This window comes from Solenopsis invicta, chromosome 13 (genome assembly GCF_016802725.1).
Source record: "Solenopsis invicta isolate M01_SB chromosome 13, UNIL_Sinv_3.0, whole genome shotgun sequence".
Lineage (NCBI taxonomy): Eukaryota > Metazoa > Arthropoda > Insecta > Hymenoptera > Formicidae > Solenopsis > Solenopsis invicta.
Window position 1 is genome coordinate 9,605,959 of NC_052676.1, and position 18,212 is coordinate 9,624,170.

General features: G+C 32.2%; 2 protein-coding genes across 2 annotated transcripts in view; one reads left to right on the forward strand and one right to left on the reverse strand.

Annotated features, from left to right (window-relative positions):
* Positions 1-13,239, forward strand: part of LOC105201348 (frizzled-9) — a 39,209-nt gene extending 25,970 nt beyond the window's left edge. Inside the window, exons 2-6 of the mRNA XM_011169335.3 lie at positions 1,323-1,536; positions 2,437-2,624; positions 3,223-3,507; positions 4,525-4,729; positions 9,991-13,239. Coding sequence (XP_011167637.1) covers positions 1,323-1,536; positions 2,437-2,624; positions 3,223-3,507; positions 4,525-4,729; positions 9,991-10,553 — 1,455 coding nt within the window. The 3' untranslated portion in view covers positions 10,554-13,239. The remainder of the gene's footprint in view (positions 1-1,322; positions 1,537-2,436; positions 2,625-3,222; positions 3,508-4,524; positions 4,730-9,990) is intronic.
* Positions 13,240-14,680: 1,441 nt separating this feature from the next.
* On the reverse strand, positions 14,681-17,912 carry LOC105201354. Its single transcript, XM_039456928.1, has 6 exons — positions 17,813-17,912; positions 17,292-17,727; positions 17,017-17,211; positions 16,774-16,777; positions 15,891-16,680; positions 14,681-15,800 (listed from the first exon to the last, which is right to left on the reverse strand). Exons 1-6 carry the CDS (start codon positions 17,910-17,912, stop codon positions 15,631-15,633), a joined length of 1,695 nt encoding a protein of 564 aa, XP_039312862.1. The 3' UTR covers positions 14,681-15,630.
* Positions 17,913-18,212: the final 300 nt, after the last annotated feature.

Below are 18,212 nucleotides of genomic sequence, written 5' to 3' on the forward strand. Positions count from 1 at the left end.
CTTAAAAGATGTATTACGCAAGATGATAAGTGAATTCAATTATATTACTCATTAAAAAGTGTAACTTGTTACTTTACTCTCCTTACGTAATAATTAAAAAACTCTCAGTACTCTCTTAATATAACATGGATGTTGTAATGTCATATAATAACATGTACAGGGTGTTGCGTTCACATACATGTCGGTCTAACTGGTTGCCTATTCGTACAGGCGCGCATGGTGGTACACAACTGCGTACGCTTCGGCATGTCGGTAAGATATGGTACTACCATGCGCGCCTGTACGAATAGGCAACCAGTTAGACCGACATGTATGTAACGCAGCACCCTGTACATATAAACACGTCATGACTAGAGTCCTATATAAAGAGAGAAGCGACATTGATGTCCGAAGCTCTGATTGGTAATCTGATTGATATTTGATTGGCTAAGCGAGCAGCCATATTGTGACCACAGCTGTTTGTAGAATGGTACAAATGGTGTTTGATGACGTTAAGCGGTCCCAAAATGGCGGTGGAGGACTCAATTGGATACTGAAGGTTGTGGTGGGGGTTCGATGTCGCTTCTCTCTTTATATAGGACTCTAGTCATGACTATGTTATATAGCATTATACTATGTTATATGTATATGTATATTTGGTGTTTGTTAGAAAGTTGTTTATTTTTAATAAATACTTAATAAGTACTCAAAACTGCACTTTCGTGTTTGCTGTAGCATCTACATTCAAAGAATTTGTTGCTCGCAAGTATTGAGTACTAGAATAATCTGGAAAATATTATTAAAATAATTCACAAATCCAAGATTCATATTTGGTGGTAACTGTTACACGTTAGAAATACTTAGTTTATCCAGGAAACGCATGCATCACGCTCTAACGTCTATTACCTTATAGTCAAAGTTGTTGCATTTATTTACTCGGTACTGAAATGGTCTCGAAAATAAATATTATTGAAATAAGATCTGAATTTGTTGCTAACTGTAATATGTCAGAAATACATAATTTATGTGAGTTTGACAAAGAATTTAAGTCATGACGCGTACATATGAACAAATTATTTTCAACATGTTATAACAACTAGCAACAAATGTTTCAGATATCTTAAGAACATCTTAAATATGTATTGAAGATATCTTTAACGTCTTTAAAACATTTTATGTCTCAATTTTGAACATAGTACTGTTTAGATAGAAAATAAGTAAAAAATAAATAAATGAGTTTTTAGCTATTTAGATCAGAAACTGGTCAAGTCAGGAAAGCAAAGTTATGCGACAAAATTCACGCATTTGCTACCACCTGGTTCTAATAGCACGTGCATTTTCAGTTGGCTGCCTTCATGCCATTGGTCCACTACAACTGTTCGAGACATCTCAGGCTCTTCTTATGCGCTGTCTTCGCCCCAGTCTGCTCGGAGCATGTGGCCATACCGGCCTGCAAGTCTCTCTGCCTTTCCGTAAGAAGAGACTGCGAGCCGGCCTTAACCAGCCTCACGCTGCCGTGGCCGCACATGCTGGATTGTGATCGCTTCCTTGATCGCGGTAAGCATTCGCTCATTTTTGAATCATTAATATAATATGTTAAACAAGTAAAATGTCAACGATTTGTCGGCAAATATGAACAGAAATTACAACAAATTGACATTAATTCTTTTGTGGAAAAATTTTAGTAAAATCTTACAATTAGTGCAATTTTTATGACATCGTTAGCAAACATCGAATATAACATGGATATGTACGTAATGTTATATAATACATGTCTATATTACATTAAAGTTATATTCGGTGTTTGTTGTATTTTGTTTTTCTGGATTTGAATGTTTAGTTTGTAACGTTTTAACTAGTAATTTAATTGAGTTTATCAAAAATTTATTAATTTCAATAAAGTGTCATTAATTCGTTATTACATGTAGTATCAGTGGTATAATTCACAACTTTTCCAGCAATCGTTTTTGTAAGATTATTGATAAGATTACTCATAAAAAAATTTTACTCACACACACTGGTATGTCCCACAGATCCTAACAAAATTTTGCTGCCGTGCCGTTCAAATTCTAGTTGACCAATAAAGTTAATCAACCGAAATCAATCGAAAGAGAAGATTTCAAACATTTTTTACCCCCTGGTTCGAACCTCTTATCTCATTCCGTCTTCACACAGCAAGCGTTCGAAACTTCATATGGAGTTTCTCTGACCCCTTTGTGTGTTTAAGGGTTAAATTATTAAAATATGTATTCAAACTTCTAATAATCAAATTTGACACATTTTCTACAAAATGATGTTTTACTCATTTTACTTAGCCTATTATACTTGTTTGCGAAGTAATACCTAATCATTTACTTTAGACACAATCCCAATGCAGTTACCTTGTACTTGACTTTTTATTAATTAATTAGTTATATAATATGTTTGATAATTAATAACTAATTTTCTATGTTACAGGAAATACATTGTGCGTGCAACCGCCGGAGGAAACATTGGATGACACTAGTTCACCGATACTGCCAACTGTTCAGCAGCAGTGGCCGATGATACACGAACAATCACTGAAAATTTCTACTCGATTACAACAGCAACAGCATCATCATCAATGTCCTCCTCATTTCGTGCAGATACCCGATATGGAAATGGTTAGAATAAACGAATAAGCGGTAGAAAGTTAAAATTATATACATTTTCATTATTAAGGAGGTACTCTTGTTTTACCACTTTTTAAGAATTCTTTTTTTCTTAAATATAAGAGTTATGAATTTAAAAGTTAATACCTTTATTCTTTAATATTTTAATTTTTTACTTTCAAACTTTTTCAACTTTCTTTTTCTAGAAAAAGTTTTTTTATAATTATTTGCAAATCTGTATGTATGAGTGTTTAAAACATATCGTCTCACTGTTAGTCAAAAAAATTCTTTATAGTTCTCATGCGATTTACAATCAAGTTAAATTGAAATTAAAATAGGAGAGGCTCTGAAGAAGTAAATCAAAATATGAATTAATGCCGTAAAAGCCAACACAAAATGTTCGTGTGAGAATTATTGTAATTAACAAGCAATTATTATTTCTAATTTTCTAAATTTCTAAAAAGTTTAATTCTAAAAATATGGAGAGGACTAATTTGTATAGATTTTTTATTTACTTTCTTAATATTCAAATTATTAAAAAAAAATACAAAAAATAATTAATTTTTTTTAAATCGAAAATACCTCAATATTTTTCACTGTTATGCTTTAGATTTCTTGCGCACCACGTTGCGGTACCGATGCGTATTATCGCGCGGAAGACAAAAAATTCGCCGAGCGTTGGATGACTGGCTGGGCATGGTTATGTTTCCTGTCAACACTCTTCACGCTATTGACATTCTGGGTAGAACCGTGCAGATTTCGTTATCCCGAGAGGCCGATCATTTTCCTAGCACTCTGTTACAATCTCCTTTCCGTAGCTTACATCGTTCGCGGTGTGGTTGGTGCTGAAAATCTCAGCTGCATCAGTCAGATTGATGGACCGAGTTACGTTCCAGTAAGTAAATAGATTTAGTTAATGAAATCTTTATTTATAATTTGTGCATGTTTGATTGTTGGTTGAAGAAGATCTAACTAAAAATCTTAATTACATCCAGTGTGATTTACATAGGAAAGATACAATGAAAAAAATAAGCCCAGATAGTTAAAATTCAAAACAGACTTTGTCAATAAAATATCAATAAAAAAAAAATATTTTTTTATAGGATATTTTTTTAAAATAATCGGACATAAACACTTAGAACAAACTATTTCTAATTAAATTTCATAATTAGTTTACAAGTAAATACATTTGACTCTTATCAATTTTATCAATTTTGTCACTATTATATTATAACTTTGAGTCTGTAGAGTTCAATGTTCATAACGTTTATTAACATGTAATATTTTCAAATTTATTTGTTATTTAATCGAATTTCTATGTTTGGGTATATTGTTCAATATTTACAATGTATTATATTATAACACTTCAAATATATATTAAATTAAATTATATTTTACATCACCTTAAATGTTGAAGGAAACTAAGTATAACCGAAACAACATATACTCACTTTGTAAAAGATTAAATTATATTTTATAGATAAAACATTCTTTTCACTCGCTTTTTGACTGTGTTTCTGTCTGTCTGTAGCTTAATGTATAAGCGTGATTTCTATTCTATTTATCATATAAAAAAATTTTTTTCAGGTATTTTATTTGAATTTAAATAATTTTCAGAAATACTGAGATAGTCTACATCTTTTTTAGAATTCTTTATGTATATGAATTTTGACGTATTCTAAGATTTATCGGTCTATAATGTTTGAAAAAAAAACGTATAAAATTTGAAAAAATTTTTGATATTTTCAGAAATCTTCATAATTAAAATATAAAAAATTCTTGAGAATAAGAATATTATGAGAAATTTTTTCATCAAAAATGTTCTTTACTACTGTTAAATCTTTCTACAGAGAACTTTTATATTTATTGCTACAATACCTGTCTACTATAGTGTCTGTTTACTTATGAACAGGTTCGTGATGCTTTGAAGAGCATTCCCTGCACAATTTGGTGGCTGATTAGGTACTATCTAGGACTGGCCAGCAATATGTGGTGGACGGTGCTGTGCGGTTGTTGGCTGCTGAGCGCCAGGAACGAATGGAGCAGCGAAGCTCTTCACAACATAGCACCCTATCTTCATGCGACCGCATGGATTCTCCCAATATTTTTTACAGGAGGTAACTTGCATTTCATGTCTAAAATTTAATTATAATTGTAATTAAGGAGATGCTGGAGTGACGGTGGAACTCACTCGACGTCGGTACTGCAAATGTTTCTTCGATGGAAAGTCGAGCGATTTGCGGTCGCGCGCGGGCGAAGAATAAGGAAAATAGGCTAGTGCTCTTTGTCAAACGCACTCATCTGTCCTTGTTCTTCAACTTTAGTGCCATCTAATATAATATCTCTCAACTACCATGTTACACAATTATTGCTCTGTTACTATTCAAACTGCTTCCGCACGCCAATTTACACATGAAATTTTCAAAGTGGAATTTCTCTTATACTTAAACTTCTAGGCTCATTCTAACAGCACAGTATTGTTCTTTGTTGTCATTTCCAAGGTGGCAACTGCTTTTTTTATACGCACAAAATCTCAAATTTCTATACGTAGCAAATGTTGACTAACATAACTATATTTTTATAATTTTCTCTTGTTTTTCATATCAAATTTAGCAAATACGGTAATATAACATATACATCTTAAATACACAAAAACAGTAGGTATCACAGGGTAACGAGTTATATAGAAAGTGACATACATGTACGCTACATGTACTATTGAGTATCAGCAACAAAATTACGTCTCTGATCTATTTCAGATTTGCAACAGAACACTTTAAATGTTATATCTATAATATATAATCGTGCCAATACTGCAATGTAACATATTTGTCTTTAAAACATGTATGTTACATAAAAGTAGTGGTAAGTTTTGGTTCTCTTTGCTGCTCTTTTATTCGGTGTTTGCAGGATGTAAATTATATTCCGATATACACTGCTGATACACTGAAAGAAGAGAATGGTTGCAATTACCGTAATTCAATTTTATATTATTATGCTTATATGGTTCCAATACTGGAAGTTTAAAAAGGTTAGTTTTAATCATTAGTAAATCAAAGCATCTCCCACTTGATTTCATTTTCAAAGGAAAAATCATTCAATTCATCAGAAAAATTATTTTACTATAATAACACCGATGTTCTTATCGGTGAAAAATTTCATAAAGCTCCGCTTTTTATATCATTTATGTAATTTCTTACGAGAAATATAAGTCATAGCAGCCATCTAGTGACAGTTTTGTGTACTACTATACGCAGAGAAAACTATACATATAAGGTTGTTTGTACTAACAATATAGGGATAATGACTATAAAAATAGTTCTCTTAACCATAATTTTCCAACTATAATATGCAACTATAGTTACAAATACCACATACTTTTTTCTCTGTGTATTAAAAATCAATATATGAACTACAGATTTTTAATATCGACAATATTTATTAAAAAACCCTCAACACATATTAGCTGCATATATGATATAATTATAACATAATTAAACTCGTGTGAAGAGTCACAAAAGATGTTTAATTTTCTTAACTTAAGCATTTCTTTTAGCAAAAAATTAAGCCAAAAATTTTTTCATGTATTTGTTTGCATATATTTTACGAAATTACATTTTTACATTATGTTATGAGTTATAAAGGGTGATTCAAAATAACGTATTCCCGTTACTGGCATATTTGTAATCAAATTCTAAGACGATTTTTTCTTTGGAAAAAATTTGTCCGGAGCTTAGTTTTCAAATTATAAGAAGAATTAATTAGCGTATGACAAGTCGGATACAAGTGGTAGACAGGGGCGCGACTCACTGTTGCATGTGCTACTTTTAACTTGCAAATGATATTTAAGTATTCTTATTTGCATTAAATTTTATTATTCACGAGCGTACATTCATTATAATAATGTAAACTTGAAGATTTCACGGTCATCCTGATATTTGATGGCTGGATGACAGAGATCGATATTTGACAAGTTAAATGTAGCATAATTAAAGTGAGAGAGAGAGAGAGAAAGAGAAGGAGAGAGAAAGTAAGTTTAAATAGGAATGTGTTGTCCGTGTACTGTTGTCAGTCATTTGAGCGCAGCAGGCGCCTCACGGAAATATCCGCGTGTAATAGTGAGTCTCGCGCCGCCCTTGTCTACCACTTGTATCCGACCCGTCATACGTTAACTAATTCTTTTTATAATTTGAAAACTACCCAAGCAGAACAGAGAATCATCACGACATCAAAATGATGTCAAAGTGACTGCAAAATGATCATTAAAAGTCACTTTTCGATCAATTACGATTCACTTTGATGTCATTTTGACATAATTGTCCACGTAGCACATAATGGTTTCAAATACGTTTTTAAAACGTATCCATAGTTTTATAACCGTAAAGAACCATTAAAAAACAGAAACGTCTTTGAAACCATAGTTTAAGAAATGTATTTTTTTACGTTTCTTCTGTAAATACTGTAAAAAAGTAATACTGTAAAAAACAGTTTTCTTAACATTAAATAAAATAGAAATGTTTTTTAAAATAAAAAAAATCGAGAATCTTTCTCAAGAATTTTTTCCGAAAATTTTCAAGCGGTCACTCATTCAAGTCGTAATCGTAAAAGAGTATAATTTTATATATATTTATATACATAATAAGTTTTAATTATATGTTTCATCTTTTTAATAACATATATTGACTCGATATACATGTGTTAACATAAAGTGTTCACAAATCATCAGACATCAATTTACAGCAGTCTTACAGGTCAAGGCAACGTTCGGCGAGGTTACGACTTGAATGGGGGTGACCACTTGAAAATTCCAAAAAAATTCTTGAGAAAGATTCCCGAATTTTTTTTTTTTTTTTACTTTAAATAACATTTCTATTTTATTTAATATTAAGAAAACTGTTTTTGAAAATTAATTAGAAATTCTAAAAAAGTAGAAACTTAAAATTTTTTTTATCCGTAAAAAAACGTTTCTATACCCATACAGCACAGAGAGATTGCAGGAACATTGCAGAACGATTTCATTGAAACATTGTAATATTGTATTTTGATTGCAAAACATTGCTGCAACATTGCTGGAAGATTGCAGCAACATTAAGATGTCCGCTTTTTGAAATATTGCATTGAAACATTCCATTTTTTCAAAATATTAGCATAAATATTATTACATCACATAATTCCAATGAACAAAACAATATTTGTGTAACATTTTAAAAAACATTTTTCGCAAAAATAAAATCTCGGGAATATTTTTTCGGAAATTTCCAAGCGGTCTACCCATCCAAGTCGCGACTCCGGTGAACGTTGCTTGACCTCCGTGATCGCTGCCGAACTGATCCTTCATGATAACTAACACTTTATGCTAATATGTGTATATAACTGGTAGATCAGGTCAATATACGTTATCGAAAAAATGAAATATGTATAATTAAAGCACAATATTTATATAACCAAATATAAAATTATAGTTTTTTTTACTAATTTTGCAAATGCAGAATAGCATCTGGAATAACTTTTCTGTTATTTGTTTAAATAAGATGCAATTAGAAAATATATATCAATATAATACAATAATTAAATTAAATATGAAAAAATTTTTATTAAAAAGCAATTAAAAAATATTGTTTGTTCATTGGGCTGTAGATCGAGGTTTCTTCATATATGGACTTATTTCATCTATTGATATAAATATTTATGTTTCTTAACAATACTATGATTCACACAGCCCCACGGGGCTGCATACGTTTTAGAGTCAACATTTAAAGGATGTATGTAGACGTCTCTGCAAAGTCGATTTGCAGTCAACTTTGAAAGCCTGACTTGGATGAGTCGACTTACAATCGATATATGGACGATTATACTGTTAGGAAATGTAAAGATTCAGCGGAAAATTTAGTCGCCCGACCTTAGTTTGCTAAATGCGGATAAATAATTATGGATGAGTTAAATTAATATATTATTATACACGAATATTCTGCTTTGGCTCTTTATTGCCACTACTTTATTAAAAAATTATGATATTGCAATGTTTCCGGAATATTACTGGCATATGCCATGCGATGTTGCAGGCATATTGGTAATTTATGTTTCTGCAATGTCTCCGTAATATTGCATTGCAATCTGCAACATTGCAACGTTGCTGCAATGTTGCTGGAATTTTCTGTGCTGTATGGGATAATGGTTTCTTAAACGTTATTTTATCAGAAAAGAAACATTTCAGTTAACGTTTAACTGAGTGGGCATTTTAACGCATGAGAAACGTTTCTAAAAATTGGTAAACGTTTCGAAAAAATATTTCGGAAAAATGTTTATAAAACGTTTTTGAAACATATGTATATGTGCTACTTGGGTGTGAATCACTTTGATGTCATTTTGACTCGTTGTTCTACTTGGGTAACCTCCGGACAAATTTTTGCCAAAGAAAAAATCGTCTCGGAATTTGATTACGAATATGCCAGTAACAGTACCAATATGTTATTTTGAATCACCCTGTATACGTAACAAAAAAATATAATTTTAAAGTAGAAAGATATTCGACCGTTCATGTAACATACAAATCTAAACAAGAACGCCTTTACGGTCGTAGCCGGATCTTGGTGCTTTTGTATTTATTCATGTGATTTTATATATTTTCTCAGATTCAACACAAACTGCACGCCGTTACTTTCGGTCGTAACATAGCTATAATTGAACAAGAGTCAGTAATATCACATTTATTATTAAATTAAAATTAATTTAATAATACACAATGCTCACTAGCATCAAATTTTAACCCTCTCCTCCTTGAAAAAACTTTAAAGAATTTATTGCAAAAAATATCACCTTAGCTAGGGTTCGAACCTGGGATCTCTCGAATCTCCGGTACGGGTGTCTTAACCAAATATAATTTTCTTCTTTTAGAGTGCTCTCAAATTTATATAATATTTACGTTTCATCCACATAACAGTGATATATAGCATTGTTCTTTTCATGTGTTCTCTCAGCTATGTAACAATTATGTGTTGGTTTACTGGGAATTGTAGCCACCACCCTTTTTATTATCTGTACTTTAATTTTGTAAGAGAATTTTTCAATCCGTATCTTCAATAAAAAGATCTGTAGTCTCGCGTATAACACAGACGATTCCAGCATCACCTTAATTGTATACCTTAATCAATCGAAGGTTAATAACGAAGAAATTAAAATACATCTTGAATATAATATATTAATATTTTATTTATTTCCGAGTATTTAGAGATCCTTTAATTATACTGTACTCCTGTAATGTCGGTAATTTCGTTAGTTCAGCATCCCCTTAATGATTTGTTTCAGTTATACTTTTTTTAATATATTTGTGATATTTTCTTGCCAAATAATTACGAATATTTGCGGTTTTTTTATATAGGAAGTTTACTGTCGCGGAACGTAGTAGCAGACGAGTTGACTGGACTATGCCAGATTTCTGACGAGACGGCGCTATGGCTAGAAGTGCTACCGCACACCGTGCTGCTATTGTTGGGCTGTGTATTTGGCAGCGTCGCTGGAAATGCGTTAATCCGCGTGCGTAGAGCTGTGCGCTGCGCCGGCCGCAGTGCAACGAAACTAGAGCGCCTGATGACGCGGCTGGGTATCTTCGCGCTTTTGTACGCACTGCCGGCGCTGGGCGGCCTTGTTTGCGTACTGCACGAGGCCTCCGTGAGGCCGCGATGGCAAAAACTGGCGCTGCTGGCCGCACTGGACTGCCGCGCGGCACAGAATTGCGCCCCGGGCCCGGTGTACCGAGCCGCCGGTCTCGAAGTTGCCCTTCTCAGGCTCTTCCTGTCCCTCATGGTTGGCGTCACCTCCGGTATGTGGGTATGGTCCGGTAAGACCTGCCGTGCCTGGAGCAGATTGCTCGCTACGCCCAGCAAACCCGTCAGGATACAAAATCCTTTTCAAGGCTTCAAGCAGAACGATAACATTGCTTAACAATCTTGGGTCTATCCTATTCACACAATAGATAATGAAGTCTAGAAGATGTTGAAGTTCTTTCAAATATTGTGGATATGCTTTAAGTATTTTAGACTTAGAACCGAGCAAAAGGGGATTGCAATAGCCCATAAAATACACTTTATCCAAAGGACGTCCTGAGAACGACTTTAGGACGTATGAATATCCTTAGAATGTCCTGCCAATGTCTTTAGAAGGTCTGTGCTGCACCGTATCAAATCTTCCAATGATAAGGAGCCCCGAAATTTCGGTTATTGTTCTTATTACCATTCTAAATTAATTTCTATTTAATTTTGTGTCCAAATTACATATACAGAATGTCCCGAATTTAAATGTTAATTTCGGGAGCGTATAAGGGATAATCAATAAATTAAGAAAAAATGCTCTTTAGAGATATGTTCGTTTTTGCTTCGTTTTGGAGAAAATTTCTTTATATCCCCTATCACTCCCGAAGTTTTGACATTTAAATTCGGGATACCCTCTATAATATATAAATTAAGTAAAGTCAATTTAAGTAAATTTTTATTGCCATACTTAACTATCTACGGTAAGATATATAACATATATAATTTGACGATTATTTAACGAGCAATTATTAATTGAATATATTGACATCAATCAAGTGCATAATTGAATATGTTGACATCGTTCAAGTACTGTGTACTCAGATAGCTATTCTTTGACACAAAAAGAGAAATTGTTACTACAAGTTTCCTTTCGATTCGAATCACGTTCCTAATAATAAAGATATCTTATAGGGATAACTTGAAGGCAACCGGGAAACTGTTTCACAGGAAACTAAAGGACAACAATGTGCGAAACTTATTAATATAAAATTTCCAATAACTTGTTATAAATAATTGCGCACAATCACACATGGCATACATTGCCAATAGTGAATCTTAATGAAATGGGAAGCCAGTTTTTCAATAAATAGAGCAACTCAGGCAATGCACTTTCATTGATAGTAACATTCGGTAAACTTGCTATCTGATAATAAGTATAATGAAGAAATAGAGAGTTGTAATAAATGATTTTTTTATTACTTTTCAAATTTTAATTCTTTAAATGCGAAGAACGTATATGCCCTAAGAAAGTAATTGCTCATTTACAAAAAGCATGTGTTTGTGTACGCAAATGAACAGATAAGGGGCTCCACATCTTTATCTTTACACCAGAATCCCGAAAGTTCTTTGCACAGCCGTGCTTTAAATGTTTCCTCGACATTAGGATATTTTGTGAAAGGTTAATTAGAATATTAATGCGTATTATTGTGATTTTTTTATTTATCTGTCGGATCATATTATAATGTGTGGGGTAAGTGCTAAGAGCGGTCTATTGTACTTGTATTGGATTGTTACGTAAGTTCATTCAAATTTTGGCGCACTCATTTTGACGCCTGGTGAGAAAGAAAAGGTTACATGGAAGAAAATGCATTGTTAACCCTGCTTGTATTTTAAAGTTGTGGCTATATTTTAGTGTACAGTTTTCTTTAATTTAGCGATTTAATTAGTGAGTTTTGTATAATATAAAATGGAGAAACACAACGAGCACTTTTATGCTGTATTATTTCTGATAAAGAAAAAACGTGACGCCAAGCAGCCGAAAAGATATGCAATAAGATGGCATTATGAAATTGCTTAAATGTTGGGCCAAAGTGATAGAAAATAATAGATAGTGCATTTGTTAACAAAAACTTTAGAAATATGTTTCATTGAAAAAAAAAGATTAAAAAAACCGAACGAACTTACGTAATACTCAATAAATTGTCCATTAACCACATTACCTCTCGTGAGTAAGTAGAACAAAATGAACTGAACAGAAAAGTCTTGTTTTATGGATTTCGAAATAATTAATGAGATATTAATTAATAAAAGTCTGCAAATAAGCGGATCTCGCATGTCCGCGAAAAAAGATGGCTCACAAAATTAGTGCAGCACATGCTATATTGTTACTACACGCGAAGAAATGTTTGGAAGTATGTATGTATGTACACTACGTATGTATGTATATCCATACATACATATGTTCTATGAAAAGCACAATTAATAGTTACGCCACTCCTGCATAACCATGGCAATGTTTATAAACAACTGCCTAGTAACGTTAGACGTTAGGCGCAGGTCATAATATTTTGCTATTTACTTGCATTTGCTTGTAGGCCAAAGGCGCTTATTTAGTAATCTTTAATTATTAATATCTTATTCATTATTTCAAAGTTCGTGAACGATAACTTTTCTACTTACAAGAAGAGCTAGCGAAAAATATAAATCGTAACCAAACTTTAATAGTTTATAGGAGAAGATCTCCTGAGTGCATACATAAAATATTAAGTGTTTTCTTTGTCAATTTAATTCACTCTACCTGTTCACGAGAAGTACAGTTATTATCAGATATCCTCTGTGTGTGTATGTGTGTGTGTATGCGTGTGCATGTGTGTGTACGTGTGTGTATAAAGAAAACACATAGTTACTTTTCAAGAATTTTATACTTGTTTGTAATATACATTTACGTATGTTTTTTTTAATATATCTTTTATATACAATTGATTCATCTCATTCTGTGCACAAAGAGATTAAAGTACAATTATGAAAAACTGAATAATTTATGAGATATTTTATACTTTATGTCGAAATATGTTACAATAAACCCCATAAGCACACAATATTCCTAAAATATTATACGAATATTATTAAAAATTAAAATATTAAAAAATATTCTGAGAATATTCAATATTTTTAATTATTTTAATGTTATATGAATGTTATATGTCACATATTAAAATTTGTATTTTAACATAATATTCGTGGTATTTACTTTAATATCCATGGAATATTATGAAAATGTTCTACGAATATTATTGTAAACAAAAATTAATGTGAATTATTATGCATAAAATATTCATAAACTTTATAGATTTAAAAGTTATAATACCTCCGAGAATTTAAAATATTGAAGTAAATAATATTATTTACTTCTCATATGAAATTCATGTAATATTATAAAAAGTGGACATATAACTTTTAATTAATATTTCAAAAATATTAATATTAAATAATATTGTAGCGCTTATAGGGAAGTATAAAATATCTTGTAAAGTGTTTCAGTAACTCTATTTTAATACTTTTATATGTAAAATAATAATAGGAGTCATATTTAAAAAAGTATGTAATTCCGTTTTAAAAAATGGCTTTCACAAGTTCATTGATTTATAAAAAACTTTTAATATTTGTCTTTCTTCACATTATGCAACTTTTGTTTGAAATATTTTTCCGTATCTTCTCTATTTTTCGAGATATTTACCTCTCAAAATAATATGCAGCATTTTGTATATATGTGATGTGTGTATGTACATACATAATTGTATATATTGTAAAAATAATGTATGTTGCTCCTAGTTTGTATTTTAATTCTTAATTAATTAAGGTAGGCTGTATTGTTTTATTCGAATTCTAATTACAGTAGAAGCGTATCTCGATGGATAAAATTCCAATAAATATCACTGCAGTTATTTTTATGCATATTCTTGTTTTCCAATACTGTTTTAACATTGCACATTCATAATCGTGATAATCGGCTTTTTTTATGTAATTTGTAACATAATGAAAAATTTATATTATCTCAATTAAATTTGCTGTAAATATAATTAAATCTATATCACGATATCTATAAATCTATATAGGGAATGAACGTATGAACGTTATATGTACGCTTTATATAATATTCATGATATATTATTTTAATATCCGGAATATTATGAAAATGTTCTACGAATATTATTTTTGTTTAAAAGTTAATATAATTTATGCATAAAATATTCTTAAACTTTATAATTATTACATTTAAAAGCTATAATTTCCCGATATTTTAAAATATTGAAATAAATAATATTTATTTCTAATATCCCATACAGCATGTAATATATTGCAATATTACTACAATATTATTGCAATAGAGGTATAATTTTAGTTTTCTGGAAACTACTTGAAGTAGATCTGTTCTTTTTATATGAATTGGCCGTACTAGTTCAGAGTTTATCTTTCTTCTAAAGGGAAGAAAGGAAAATAAATAGGATATCATTGAATGGGTTTAAAAAAAAAAACAACTTTTGCTTAAACTTTATTTATATTGTGATTTTCGAGAAAAATACAGAATAAATGTTAGATTATGAGTAAATTATCAAATACAAACAAGACAAAAATATAACAAAATTTTCTCTAAACATATGCTCATATATAAGTTCACATTTTTCTTTAATGCGCTTTTGTTGATTCGTTGATGCGTTAAGTGTTTTTGCAAATGGTGATCTGATACATGTATACAGAAGCGGTCATTAGTTTTCTCTTTTTAGATTAGGCGCATTTCAGACAAACGCATCACGTCTAGTTCATTATGACAAGTTAGATGCAACAATCATGCATGATGAACATCATAGATACAAATTTAAATTTACAATAAAATTTTATAATTTAGTAGCATATTCAATAATTACGAAGTTGAAAAATTGATGCGAATAACGTTAATAATTCACGATTTCAAAACTTTGTATGATATTAAAATTCTAAATTTCTATGTTCAAATATTATAATTCTATATTACAATAAAACAATCTTTTTTTTGTGATGAAATTCTATGACGATTCTTCTCAATAACGATAACACAATAATTCTTGACAAACTCGCATAATTTTTTTTCTGCACAGACATTTTACGATCTTCTATATATCCAGGATAATCCTTTTTCAATAAGTCATACTGATTCTCATGCATGTAGTTTTGTATTTTCTTATACATTAGAAAACCTTTTCCTGACTTTATAAAACAAATGAAAACATAAGGTATAATAAGTATATTATATATGATAGAATAATAACAGTTTTGTGATCAATTTACAAAACGGTTATTATTCTATCATATAAGTGAGCAATAACCTTGTAACAAAATTGAGATGACCTAGTTATATCGTAATCTTCTAACAATACTTATCTCTAATGAAGTCAAATGATAACGATTCTTCTTAACAAAAGTTCCATATACAAATATATATATATCCTCTTCTATGACGCACTCTTGTATATCACAGGATAATTTTTTTTTCTGTAATAATCCTCTTTTGCAAAGTCCCACGATAAATCTCTTTTGTGACAGAATTCCGTGATGATTCTTTTCTGCAATGAGATTTCCGTGATAATCCTCTTTTGCGACGGAGTCCTGTAATGATCCTCATCTGTAACAAAATTCTACGATAATCCTGTTCTGTAATGGACTCGTCTTGATGATAATCTTCTATAATAAAGTTCCATGATAATCCTCTTACGCAACAAAGTCTCCGCGACTCTCTTCCACGATAATCCTCTTTTGCGATGAAATCCTTTTGATGATCCTCTTCTGCGATGAAATTTTGATGATTCTCTTCCGTGATGAAATCCTTTTGATGATCCTCTTCTGTGATGAAATTCTTTTGATGAGCCTCTTCTACAATAAAGTCCTACGATAATTCTCTTCTGCAATGGAATCTTATGATTATCCTCTTCCGCAACAAAATTGACTATGATCCTCTTCTGCAATTGAGTCCCCTTGATGATACTTTTCTGCAATAAAGTCCCACGATGATCCTCTTCTGCGACAAAATCTTTCTGATGATCCTCTTCTGCGACGAAATCCTTCTGATGATCCTCTTCTGCGACAAAATCCTGATGATCCTCTTTTGCGACGAAATCCTGATGATCCTCTTCTGCGACGAAATCCTTCTGATGATCCTCTTCTGCGACGAAATCCTTCTGATGATCCTCTTCTGCGACGAAATCCTTCTGATGATCCTCTTCTGCGACGAAATCCTTCTGATGATCCTCTTCTGCGACGAAATCCTTCTGATGATCCTCTTCTGCGACGAAATCCTTCTGATGATCCTCTTCTGCGACGAAATACTTCTGATGATCCTCTTCTGCGACGAAATCCTTCTGATGATCCTCTTCTGCGACGAAATCCTTCTGATGATCCTCTTCTGCAACGAAATCCTGATGATGATCCTCTTCTGCGACGAAATCCTGATGATGATCCTCTTCTGCGACGAAATCCTGATGATCCTTTTCTGCGACAAAATTCTTCTAATGATCCTCTTCTGCGACGAAATCCTTTTGATCTTTTGCAATAAAGTCTCACGATGATCCTCTTCTGCAGTGGAGTCCTCTTGATGATACTCTTCTACAATAAAATCCCACAATGATCCTCTTCTGCGGCAAAATCCTTTTGATGATCCTCTTCTACAATGAAGTCCTACAATGATCTTCTGCGATTGAGTCTCGTGATAATATTCTTCTGCAACAAAGTCTCAGGGCGTGCGATCTTCTTCTACGATGATTCTCTTCTGCGATGAAGTCCCTTTGATGATCCTCTTTTGCGATGAAGTCTTGTGTTAATTCTCTTCTATAATAAAATTTCACGATGATCCTCTTCTGCGATGGAGTCCTGTGATGATCTTCTGCAATGGAATCCTGTGATGATCCTCTGCATCAAAGTCCCACGACACATGATCCTTTTCCACGATGATCTTCTGGGATGGAGTCCCCTTGATGATTCTCCTCTGTAATGGAGTCCTGTAATAATCCTCTTCTGCGACTGAGTCTCGTGATAATCTTCTGCAACAAAGTCTCACAACGTGCAATCCTCTTCTGCAATGTAGTCTCCTTGACGAATCTCTTCTACAATAAAGTCCTACGATGATCCTCTTCTACAATGGAATCCTGTGATGATCTTTTGCAACAAAATTCTACGATGATCCTCTTCTACGATAATCCTCTTGAGTCCCCGTGATCCTCTTCTATAATAAAATCCCATAATAATCCTTATGCAACCAAGTCCCAAGACACGCGATCCTCTTCCACGATAATCCTCTTCTGCGATGAAATTCTGTAATGATCCTCTTCTGCGATGAAGTCCTGTGATGATCCTTTTCTGCGATGGAATCCTGTGATGATCCTCTTCTGCGATGGAGTCCTGTGATGATTCTCTTCTGCGATGGAGTCCTGTGATGATCCTCTTCTGCGATGGAGTCCTGTGATGATCCTCTTCTGCGATGGAATCCTGTGATGATCCTCTTCTGCGATTGAGTTCTGTGATGATCCTCTTCTGCGATTGAGTCCTGTGATGATCTTCTGCAATGATCCTCTATTACAAAGTTCTACGATGATCCTCTTTTGCAACGAAATTCTGTGATGATCTTTTCTGTAACAGTCTCACGACGATCTTCCTCTACAATGGAGTCCCGTGACAATCTGCGATGATCCTTTTTTTTCAACAAAATTTCTCGATATTTTTGAGCATATAATTCCACGACCATTTTGTTTTGTGATGCAATCTCATAGTGATTTCTATTTTCAATGAAGGTCAAGGATTTTTTTATGATGAATTGTATGATGCTCTTGTGTGATAAGTGATAAATTTCTTACAGATATGATTTTTTTGTGACAAAAAGTCTATTATATTTTACAATAAAGTCCTAAGCTAATGATATTATGATGCTCAATTTCCATTAAGATAGGATATTTCCTTAATGTTTGATATTTTTTTTATGTAGCGATTTTTCACAAATATACAATTTTCGGAGAAATCTATAAAAGAAACGTAACAAACTTTTTTA

Excerpts from the sequence above, each read along its gene's own strand:
- LOC105201354 (XM_039456928.1), bottom strand. The coding sequence starts at position 17,912 with ATGGTCGTGGAATTATATGCTCAAAAATATCGAGAAATTTTGTTGAAA. Across the intron at positions 17,728-17,812 it reads CATTGTAGAGGAAGATCGTC|AAGATCATCACAGGACTCAA; the intron begins GTGAGACTGTTA and ends GGATCATTGCAG. Across the intron at positions 15,801-15,890 it reads AGTCGCGGAGACTTTGTTGC|ATGAGGATCATTACAGGACT; the intron begins GTAAGAGGATTA and ends ATTTTGTTACAG.